At 35.8% G+C, this 12,672-nt stretch overlaps 1 protein-coding gene across 1 annotated transcript in view; it reads right to left on the bottom strand.

Moving 5' to 3' along the window:
• Positions 1–8,836: 8,836 nt before the first annotated feature.
• Positions 8,837–12,672, bottom strand: part of shmt2 (serine hydroxymethyltransferase 2 (mitochondrial)) — a 38,648-nt gene continuing 34,812 nt past the window's right edge. The window contains exons 10-12 of the mRNA XM_058779464.1: positions 10,343–10,498; positions 9,676–9,783; positions 8,837–9,243 (exon numbers count right to left, since the gene is read on the bottom strand). Of these exons, the coding sequence (XP_058635447.1) occupies positions 9,116–9,243; positions 9,676–9,783; positions 10,343–10,498 (392 nt within the window). The 3' untranslated portion in view covers positions 8,837–9,115. The remainder of the gene's footprint in view (positions 9,244–9,675; positions 9,784–10,342; positions 10,499–12,672) is intronic.

Raw genomic sequence — 12,672 nt, 5'->3', positions numbered from 1 at the left:
ATATATAGATAGATAGATTGGAGTGGGTGTTTTCTGTAAATTATGTTAAAGATGTATGATAGCCATTATTTTTTGCTCAGAAAAAGTAAAAATTAAACAGGACACATTCTAATGTAAAGACATATATCCCTTAAAACTTAGTTGATGATCATAAAAATACATGGCACACAAAAAAAAAAAAAAAAAATCAAATAGCCCATTTCTACTAGATGATTTCATACCAACACTAGCGTGAATTAAATTTATAATTGACTGTCTTTTAACTCGCATAAATTGTTTGACTGATCTCGCTGTAAGGCATTCTGGGATTGTCTTCTCTAGCCAGAAGAAGAGTACTTTTGGAATATTTGTTTTCTGATGTCTTTATGTCCTGCTTCGTGAAAAGGTCTGTGAATAAAGATATATTCATGCAAACCCCAACACAAGAAAGATGTTTTTTTAAGCCATGAAGGAACCGTTCATTTCTGTTTATTTCTTCAGTAGTAAAAACAAAAGACACACAAAAACACCATAAAATATGGTCCATATGACTTATATGCCATATTCCAAAACGTATAAAGTCACACGATAGATTTGTGTGAGAAACAAAGCCGAATTTACTATGAAAATCGCATCTGTATGCATTCACATATGACGTGTGCCGATGCATCGCGATTTGATTCTCAACTGATCTCACAAAATGTTCATTTCTGGCTGAACTCTTCTCTAAAATAGCATGAGAATGGAATGTGTTTGTGACACGCGTCCCAGTTTGAGTCTTTATTTGTTTGGGAACACAAACGTTCGCCGTCTTTGTCCAGCCATCGAAAACCAAATTCCTGCAGCCCTTTAGAAAAGCCTGTAAGTTTGTTGTGGGCATATTTGTGGGACATTAGGAGGCAGAATTGTGTGCATAGTGAGAATAATGCATGCTATCTAGCAGCAATCACTCCTGTCCTCTGCACAGCTGGGTACCGACACACATCCAGTGCTTCAATAAAGGAGACGCTCCTCGTCTCTCTGCGTTCTCACACACACACACACACACTCTCTCTCTGCTCACCTGCGGCGTGTGTGTGCTGCTTCTGTCAGACCTCCAGCACATGCTGACAGGTAATCAGGCAGGTTGAAGAAGCGCATCAGGCATAATCACACACACACACACACACACACACACACGGGCTGTCATTACCTAAGCGGAAGGCGCGGCGACCCGTCATGATTGCATTGCCTCCATTTGTTATTCTTTGTATCGCTATTCATCTGCAGGCCGAAGGCAATCTACACACACAGTGAGCATGAGACAGCGAAACACCTCAGACCGTCCCACAATACAAGCACAGATAACTACAACAGCAACAATCACAGAAATAAACAAATACATATATGATGTTATGCATATTCTGCTCTGATATACACATGAGCTGAAACGACTATCTATGAAGACTTCAGATGAAAAACCTCCAAGTCTGTCTGAGATTTTTGTATTTTTTATTTAAATGAGCATTTTTATCTGGCTCCTATGTTTAGGTTCAGCACTTTCACTTATAGTCAGTTATTGAATGCCTTTCACAGAAGCCTGATAAAAATGCTCATTTAAAAGAAAATTCTCAGATGGACTTGAGAGGTTTTTGCATCTGAGGTCTTATATACATATATACATACATATACATATATACATATATACATATATATATATACACACACACACACACACACACACACATACACTGTATATATGTATATGTAAAATATATATTTTAAGATGCTCAACTTATATTTATTGCTAAATAATTTATCAATTTGAAAGCTTTATATTTTAACTATGTCTTTTTGTTGCATATCAACAGTGTTGGGTATGTTTGTATATTTTTAGATGTTTGTTTTTAAAGAAAAAATATCTAGGAACCAGAGACGCCAATTAGCTTGTGTTTTGATCTCTAGTGTTTGTGCTGAAATTGTGGCTGTTGTCCCTTTACAATTACAAGTCAAAGTCGAGCATCTTGATGAATTCTGGACCATGTAAGGATGTAGTGAATTAATGTGTGCCATTAACAATTATTCAGTTATCAATTGCAGACAAACTTATGAAAAAAGTCATTTCAAACATTATTTAACTTGCCTGCATTCACCTGTAACTGTGATTGTAATAGCAGCATGAAATCCAATCAATGAAGATGTACAGTCAAAAATAGATGAACATATTTAGAAACTCTGAAATAAAGGAAACTCGCAGTCAGTTTAAAAAAAATAATAACACCGAACAATAATGATTCAGTGAACATTCACTCACCAGCGGTTTTCTTCAGTCAATCACATCATGAGATATTCAGCAGAATGTTCAAGTGACTCTTTTTGCAACGAAATCATTGTCTATGACACTGTTACAGTGTTTTTGTCTGACATATGTTTCATTCTTCATTCAGTGGTGTTCTACAGGGTTCTGTTTAATAAGACTGGGTAGATAACTTACTTACCAATACTGATTACAAATTACATGAAAATTGTAGTTAGGACTATAGTTTGGATTACGCATTAGGTCAGACTACTTTTTGGATTACTTTTAGATTAACTGACAGAGAACAGTGAAGATGCAAATACGCTGTTAAAATATTGTTATATTTTGGATTCAAAGACACATTAATAATCAGTAGATATATAATTCTCAAAATTAAAACTAATTTGAACACACTGATGCAGTCAGTTTGGCACGCATACATGGATATAATGTTTTTAAAACACACTACAATGCAAAGATTCATGTCATTTATAAAGACAAAGTCCAGGTTAAATCACACATTGAGTGTTAATTGAAATAGTAATTAAAATGTGTTGATTTTCTGTAACTGTAGCTGAGAAGTGGAAGGCATGTGCAATTACACAAAAACTGCTGGAAGACCGTCCAAATGTATATAAAAGTGGTAGATTCATTTAGAAAGAACAATTTTGAAGAAACAAAGAGAATTGAGGTGAGTCAATAAATGATGAATAATTTACTGCCATTCCCAGGTGAAAAAAAAGTGCACTTCCATAATGTACTTAAAGCGCTCTATTTTCACGCACTAATTTTGAGATCATCTTAAGAAGAATCATTTTTAGTATATTAAGGACAAAATTAGTGCGTGAAAATAGAGCACTTTAAGTACGTTATGGAGATGCACCTTTATTTTAACCTGGGTAGTGTGAAATGTAATCATGTAATCCATACATATTAACTGTAATCTGTGCGCATTTAAAATGTAATGTAATTACAAGTACATATTTTTTGAAATCTGATTACATAATCCAGATCAGTTACTACCCAGCTCTGAAGACAATACATCTTGAAGCAGCGCAATATGTCAGTTCTGTCCTCCAGCTGCATCACACACACACGTTTGAGTGTTTTGAGTGTGTGTGTGTGTGAGAGGTGAGAACAGCTCCTCGAGCTGCTGGTCACAGCTGAGACTTCAGTGTGAAAATCTGCTGTGTCTGTGTGTGTGTGTGTGTGTGTGTGTGTGTTCAGTGTCTCGGCTCAGGTGTAAACAAACAAAAATGTTTGCTGGGAGTCAAGCGTACACAGAAAATACACTTCAAACATGAGCACTGAGGAAAACCCTCCAGTATCTCGAAAAAAAAAACACACTTGAGTAAAAGCAAAGATGTTCCACATTTAATTTTAAATGATACTAAAAGTAAACTGTCCATTAGCTTTAGATACAAACTGAAGAACTCAAAAGGAGATTTTCATATTAAAGTAGTTCAAGTGCAAACCTTATAAATGAAGCAGCAGTGTAATCACACCTGAAACTCACTGACACACAGCAGCTGCCAAACTGAAACCGGTTACCGGAAAACATCAAACATTCAAAATCCATCAGAAGCTCATTTTAAAGTTTGACATTTGAACGTAGGTGTTTAGAGACATAGAATGAAAATCGTATCCTGCAAAATATGATTATTTATAGTTTCACATTTCCGAATTAATTTCCCGCAATTCTGAATTCTTGTCCCGCAAACCTGAGTTCATATCCCACAATTCCGAGTTTATATCTCACACTTCCGAGCTCATATCCCACAATCCTGAGTTCATATCTCGCAATTCTGAATTCGCATCCTGCAATTCTGAGTTCATATCCCACAATTCCGAGTTCATATCCCACAATCCCGAGTTCATATCCCACAATTCTGAGTTCATATCCCACAATTCCGAGTTCATATCCCACAATCCCGAGTTCATATCCCACAATCCCGAGTTCATATCCCACAATTCCGAGTTTATATCTCACACTTCCGAGCTCATATCCCACAATCCTGAGTTCATATCTCGCAATTCTGAATTCGCATCCTGCAATTCTGAGTTCATATCTCGCAATTCTGAATTCGCATCCTGCAATTCTGAGTTCATATCCCACAATTCCGAGTTCATATCCCACAATCCCGAGTTCATATCCCACAATCCTGAGTTCATATCTCGCAATTCTGAATTCGCATCCTGCAATTCTGAGTTCATATCCCACAATTCCGAGTTCATATCCCACAATCCCGAGTTCATATCCCACAATCCCGAGTTCATATCTCGCAAACCTGAGGTCATATCCCACAATTCGAGTTTATATCTCACACTTCCGAGCTCATATCCCACAATCCCAAATTCATATCTCGCAATTCTGAGTTCATATCCCACAATTCCGAGTTCATATCCCACAATCCTGAGTTCATATCTCGCAATTCTGAATTCGCATCCTGCAATTCTGAGTTCATATCCCACAATCCCGAGTTCATATCCCACAATCCCGAGTTCATATCCCACAATCCCGAGTTCATATCCCACAATCCCGAGTTCATATCCCACAATCCCGAGTTCATATCTCGCAATTCTGAATTCACATCCTGCAATTCTGAGTTAATTTCTTGCAATTCCGAGTTCATATTTTGCAATTCTGAGTTCATATCCCGCGATTCCGAGTTCATATCCCATAATTCCGAGTTCATATCCCACAATTCTGAATTCACATCCTGCAATCCTTGGTTCATATCTCGCAATTCTGAGTTCATATCCCGCAATCCTGAATTCATATCTTGCAATTCCAAATTCATATCCCGCTATTCAGAGTACAGAACAGGCTTCCACACTATAAAAATAAGGTGACTTGACTTAGGCCTATTTGTGTAACTACAGAAATGCTGTTCAATGACTGTGTGTGTGTGTGTGTGTGTGTGTGTGTGTGTGTGTGTGAGGTTCTGCTCTTCATCGCGTCTCCTCAGGATCTGTCAGGCTCTTAATTGATGTGTGAAGCTTCTTCCTCTCTCACAACCCTCCTCCTCGTCTCTCCGCGGGACTGTTATTGCTCTATAAGAGACACTTACACTTTATTATGGGATAATTACGGCACATTAGCCATTGTTTGGAGTTTAAATGGGACTCTAAAACGCCACTTAAGCCATCGACTCCGTAACACCACATCACGGTCCTGCAGGGCTTTAATTATGACACGCGTTCAAACGCCGACGTGCCACTCCAAATAAACGAGCGCAATTAATTGCGGCCGCTGTCGTTAATCCGTCCCTCGCTGAACACCGCTGATTTATTGTCAAATTAACGGCTGTCTGTGCCTGCAGGAGGAGGAGAGAGATTCCCAATCATGTCAGCTCATTCCTGAGATCCCGACACAAACACACACCGACACGGACAAACGATGCGAGCGACTTCTGAACCCACGACACAAACACACCGGGATTCACTCGTCACGAGCTGCTTCAGCGTCCGCTGGGATTTACTCTGACACACACACACACACACACACACACACACAGAGAGAGAAAACACTGACATCTCACTGAAAAACTCACATCCCACCCAAATAACCGAGACATTATATTCTAAAATAAATAAAAATGACCCTTTTTATGGTCATTAAGACTTTTTGCCACGGTGTATAAATATTCTACATAAATAAGTTACTTTTATTCACATCACAGCAATTAATTGGGGGTAAAAATGGGTATAAAGTGTGTACTAAGAGATTGTGTGTGAAATCCGTATTATGGTCAACTAAAACTAAAATAAATACCATTAAAAAAAAAATGGTCATTGCTTGAAATAAAAGAAAAAATTAAATTTCTCAAACTATATATATATATATATATATATATATATATAAAGTATTTTATTTCAGCTGCTAAGGTAATGTTTTTCATTTTAGGTTAAAATGCTGAGGAAAAAAAAAACTATTGAATTATACACACAATTTATTTTTTCTCTCTCGAAGTTGTAAATAAATCAAAGATTATTGGAGTGTTTTTCGCAAATCCATTTAATTTTTTAACTTCAAAATATCATGTAATTATTTGTGACATTTACTAGCAATGTTTGAGTGAAAATTGTTTTTACAATATTTTTTTGTGTACTAAACTAAAATAAATAGATACTATAAACTATTTTAACTATAATAAATAGATTTGATCAGATTTAATAAATACTATGTAGACATATTAAAAAAGTAAACTAAAAATCAATTAAAATCTATTTAATAAACAGATTTTAGTAAATTAATACATTTAATAAAAACTACATAGACATTGAAGAACAAACTAAAAAAAAAAAAGAAAAACAACAAAATGACAAACTAACTAAAGTGTAAGTGAAGACAGAAAATATAAAAAGAAAATCAAAATAACTACACTGAATAAAAAATTGTGTAGAAACAATTTTCACTAATAAATTGCTAGAAAGTTTCAGCAAATAACATTGAATTAAACATGAAATTTTGAAGTAGAAAGATGAAATAGTATTTTCTTGAAAACATACTCCAATAAACCAATAATAATTTTTAACACTAAAATAACACTGGTTGAAATAGGTTTAAAACATCAGTAAACGTACATTAATAAAAATATAACTTCTTATTAGCGTTTCTTGTCATTTTGGGCTTTGATTTGACCTGGAAAGACTCTCCACAGATGCTGCGTTTTAACACTCACTTTAATCCATTGATTAGCAGCATCTCTTTCAGTCTGTCATATTACGCCAAGATGTATTTTTAAATGCACGTTCCTGAATAATCCTCTGACTCAAAACACATTATTCCTCTGAAGACGACGGGCCAGAACGACTGCTGTGATCAGAACGCAGCCGATCGATCATCTCCACCCACAGCACACACACTTGCACAGAAAAAAAAGAGCAGCAAAAAGAGTTGCATTTTCCTACAGCATCATTTTATTGGGATTAGACGTTTTTAGAAAATCATTTGTAAAGATCTGTCCATTTAAAAAGAATCATTTTGTGATAAAAAGGTGTTTTGTCAGGCAAGAATGACGGTGGAGGATTGCAGACGTGTGCAACGTGAAGAAGAGGCTCAAAGTGTTTATCGACATCAGCGTGTTTGCTCACAATCACAGCGCTCAGTAAACGCTCAGAAAGATGAGAAACGACCTATACAAACTCCAACAACAGTTACAGTCTTTACACACACTACTGTACATTTACAAAACAGCTTCGATTATCAAAGGCGGAGAACAACTCAAACTACTCACTCAAGTAGAAAAACGGAAAATGAGAATCAGAGTCTGTAAACATTTAGCATCATTAGTCTGTTAGAAACGTTTGTTCGTCACTCCAAATGGAAGATAAAGACATGAGTCGAGTCCTGAATGTCATAAAGGATCATACATGAGGAATAAATCCCCCACAGAAGGGGAAAACGCTTCTAATGTCACAAAGCATCCAGCGTGTTTGGTTCTTCCTCGTTGTAAACGTTTGTGTTAGTATCTATTAGGGCTGGGAAATTAAATGATTTAGCATCGATTAGCGTGGATTCTGAGCTTAGTTTTGAGCAGCAGGTGGCGCTGCATGCTACAGCCGTACTCTGCTCGTTTCCAAATCCTTACACACAACCTAAAATAATCGTTTATAAGATTCGAAAAGGTTGAAGCGAATCACAAGGGTGTTCACGTTAATCTGGCGTCATAAAAGCATTCTGAGCCGAGGTGAGATTACAGACTCAGCCGAACACACAAGTGCTCTTCAGCGCTCTTCTTCATCAGCGTTTGAGCAGAGCGCCATCTGCTGTTAAAATATAACCATTCCACGAATCGATTCCGCATCGATTTATTATCGCAGCCCTAGTTTCTACACTACCGCTCAAAAGTTTGGGATCAGTAAGTCTCTTCTGCTCATCGAGGCTGTATTTATTCGATCAAAAATACAGAAAAAATAGTAATATTGTGAAATCTTATTGCAATTTCTAATATTCGTTTCCTATTTTAATATACTTTAAAATAGAATTTATTTCTGTGATGCAGTGCTGTATTTTCAGCATCATTACTCCAGTCTTCAGCGTCACATGATCCTTCAGAAATCATTCTAATATGCTGATTTATTATCAGTGTTGTGCTGCTTCATATTGTTTTTTGGAACATGTGATACTTTTTTCTTTGATTCTTTGATGAATACAAAATTAAAAAGAGCAGCAATTGTTCAAAATAGAAATCTTTTCTAACAATATAAGTCTTTACTATGACTTTTTAGGCATCCCTCCTGAATAAAAGTATTAATTTCTTAAAAAATTTACCCCAAACTTGAATAGCATTGTGTATTGTAACACAGCATTTCTTTTTAAAAGAAATGCTGTACTTTTTAACTTTTTATTAATCAGAGAATCCTAAAAAAATCAAATAAAAAAAAAAAAATCAAAAAGGTCCCAAAAAAAATATGAAGTATTTGAACAATATGAACAACGGTTTACAACATTGATTATAAATCAGCATATCAGAATGATTTCTGAAGGATCATGTGACGCTGAAGACTGGAGTAATGATGCTGAAAATTCAGCGCTGCATCACAGAAATAAATTCTATTTTAAAGTATATTAAAATAGAAAACTGTTATTTTAAATTGCATTAATATTTCACAAAATAACATTTTTTTCTGTATTTTTGATCAAATAGATGCAGCCTTGATGAGCAGAAGAAACTTCTTTAAAAATCTTGCTGATCCCAAACTGAGCGGCAGTGTATGTGCACTACTGGTCGTTTTAAGACTTTTAGTTCCAGTAAATGATTAATAATGTAGTGATTGATCGTAAAGCTAAACAAAAAAAAGAAAAAGAAATCGCGCGCGTGTGTTCGCAGGGCTAACGGACGATCTGCTGCTTTAATGGTCGTGGAATCCAGGCATGGGGAACGGACGAGCGAAAGCTTCGACGCGACGCCGCAGATCAGCGATTCGAGACGCCGTCTCCGAGTCCTCCAGCAGGAAACTCTTGAAGTCTGACAGCTTTTCTGAAGGGAAACAAAGAAAAACACAGCATGAGGAGAAAGAACAACATTAAAGCTGCGATAATGTTAATGTTCTGCATTTATTTGATCAAAAATACAGTCAAAATCGTGAAATATTATTACGGTCAACGATTAATCGCATCCAAAATAAAAGTGCTGTGTATATATTTATTATGTATATATGAATACAAAACACATGCATGTACATATTTAAGAAAAATATGTTATTTTGTACTGAGCAATACATAAGTATATCTGACATTTTTAATAATTATGAAAAACTATTATTACTGTATGGCTAAAACTGTATTAATCATCAAATAACAACACATGATATGCAATAACAACAATATTGTTGATATAAAACATGATGTATAATAACAGCCCATGACTGCGCAGAAACACACGTAATCAGATCTCTGAGTCTGTACTCACTGGTCTTCTTCTTGACGTCCAGAGCGATCTTGATGCCCTGATCGATGAAATCCACCACCTGCTGGAAGTCAGACTCCTTGAACTGACGAGACGTGAGAGCAGGGGATCCTGGGAAACCAGAGGAGCAGAGTTACAGCAGCAGTGTGTGTGTGTGTGTGTGTGTGTGTGTGTGTGTGTGTGAGTGTGAGTGTGTGTGTGTGTGAGTGTGTGTGAGAGAGAGTGAGTGTGTGTGTGTGTGTGTGTGTGTGTGTGTGTGAGAGAGTGAGTGAGTGAGGTGTGTGTGTGTGTGTGTGTGTGTGTGTGTGTGAGTGAGTGAGTGAGTGAGTGAGTGAGTGAGTGAGTGTGTGAGTGAGTGTGTGTGTGTGTGTGTGTGTGAGAGTGAGTGAGAGTGTGTGAGAGTGTGTGCGAGTGTGTGAGTGAGTGAGTGAGTGAGTGAGTGAGTGAAAGTGTGTGCGAGTGTGTGAGTGAGTGTGTGAGAGAGTGTGTGAGAGAGTGAGTGAGAGAGTGAGAGTGAGTGAGTGAGAGAGTGAGAGAGTGAGTGAGAGTGTGTGAGTGAGTGTGTGTGTGTGTGTGTGTGTGTGTGTGAGAGAGTGAGTGTGTGACTGAGTGTGTGAGTGTGTGAGAGTGTGTGAGAGAGTGTGTGTGTGTGTGTGCATATGAGTCTCACCGAGTCTCAGGCCGCCGGGGGTCAGTGCGCTCTTGTCTCCAGGGCAGGTGTTCTTGTTGGCTGTGATGGACACCAGCTCCAGAACTCTCTCGGCCCGCGCTCCGTCCATCCCCTGCGGCCTCAGATCCACCAGAACCAGATGATTATCGGTTCCTCCTGAACAAACACACAACACTGATCTTCACTCAAACGAGTCCGTCTGCATGAAGATCAACGGACACTTCGTTCCCTGATATTACAGCTTATGATTATGAGGCTATCAACATGAACAACCCATTCTACTGCCATATTATACAGAACGAGGTCTGAATTCTGAGTTTACATTTCGCCATTCTAAATTTAACTCACATTTATGACTTTTTTTCTCGCAATTGACCTTTTCTGACTTTTTTGTTTCCAAATAGTGAGAAAGTGTCATTAATTTTTTTTTTATTTGTTTATTCAGTTTTAATTCTTACATAATTTCTTTAGAATAAAGTTGTTGATGAAAACTCAAATTAAGAGCAGAAACATGAATGAATCCTGATCACAGACTGTAATGATGCATTTCCACAGTTATTAACATTGTAAATCTATCCAAATATTTTCATAGAAAAAAAATTAAATGTACATTTATAACTAGAATTTATGTCAGTGTTATTTTTATATCTTTGAGATACTATTATAGTTTTCCTTAATATTTTGAATTAGATATTTTTATATTTGCTTTCATGTTAATTTTAGTTAACATTTAGTCATTTTTATTAGTTTTAGTTGTTTTTAAATATGTCTTAGTGCTGTCAAATGATTAAATCGCATCCAAAATAAAAGTTTGTTTACATAATATATATGTGTGTGTGTACTGTGTTTATTTATTATGTATATATAAATACCCACACATTCAGTATATATTTTGAAAATATTTAAATGCATATACATTTATATTATTATATATAAATATAAAATTTTTCTTAAATATATACATGCATGTGTTTGTATTTATATATACACACATAATAAATATACACAGTACACACACATTATGTAAACAAAAACTTTTATTTTTGATGCGATTAATCGCGATTAATAGTTTGAAAGCACTAGTCTATATAGGTTTTATTAATTTTTAGTTTCAGTTTTAGTAATTTTATTACATCTACATCAAGTTAAACTGATGATAGCTGAAATAATTTTTATACATTTTAAAATTTATGGTAACACCTTACAATAAGGTTAATATTAAGTCCAACATTTATTAATCAAAATCAAAAGCTGTATCTGTTAACATCAGTTACGCCTAATGCACTGTGAAATAACACGAACAGTTTTATTAACTAACATTAACAAAGGTTAATAAATGCTGTAAAAATATATTTTTTCATTGTTACTTCATGTTAGTTAATGCATTATCTAATGTTAACAAATGAGACATCATTGTAAAGTGTTGCCAAATTTATTTAACGTAACAAAAATTGTTTTCTTTTTTCTTTCATGGTTTTAGTTTTAGTTAACTATAATAACCCTGCTTTGCGTTACATTATCTTTGCATTGAAAACTAGTTTCTAAATCTTTCTCTCTTCTGACCAGCATCTCTCTGTTTTTTCAGTCATAGAAATACTATCATGAATCATAAATTATATTTACACTTTACATTAAGAGGTTTATCCAACCAATCAAACTTCTGCTTCTAAGAACCCCAGAAATGTGCAAACGGTCCCAGAGTGAGTTTTGCTATCGTCTGCATCATAATCATTCCCTCCTGATCCAGGTGAGACTGAGTCATAAACTGATCTGCATCTGCTTTATTAGACACGATAAGAACAGAACAGAAGCACAACAACAACAACATGAAGCGTGTCCGGCGTGCAGACGTTTAATTAGTTCTGCATATGAGGAAAAACCTTCACTGAAGGGCCGTTTGCACCCAATCAATAATATCCAGCGCACAAAAACATCATTAAAAGTGTTTCAGTGCGATTAAATCATCAAGACTTCAGACGAAGAGACAAACATTCGTTCCGCTGCTGCTTTCTTCAATAAAAGTGATTTGGATTCACCTCGAAGTGGCTGATGGGACATGAGAGCCTTTCTGTACAACTATAATGAAGAAATTAGCAGCATAATAAACATCACAAACTATTATTAAACTGAGGAACAGACGGAATAAATGAACTCCTTTGCTTCAGGCGGAAGAACGGAGTAACGCTGCACTGCAAAAAATGATTTTGTCTTGTTTTCTAGAAAAAAATTAAATGTACATTTATAACTAGAATTTATGTCAGTGTTATTTTTATATCTTTGAGATACTATTATAGTTTTCCTTAATATTTTGAATTAGATATTTTTATATT

The sequence above is a fragment of the Onychostoma macrolepis genome, chromosome 06 (genome assembly GCF_012432095.1).
Source record: "Onychostoma macrolepis isolate SWU-2019 chromosome 06, ASM1243209v1, whole genome shotgun sequence".
NCBI classification, from domain to species: Eukaryota; Metazoa; Chordata; class Actinopteri; order Cypriniformes; family Cyprinidae; genus Onychostoma; species Onychostoma macrolepis.
This window is presented reverse-complemented; position numbering and strand designations above follow the sequence as displayed.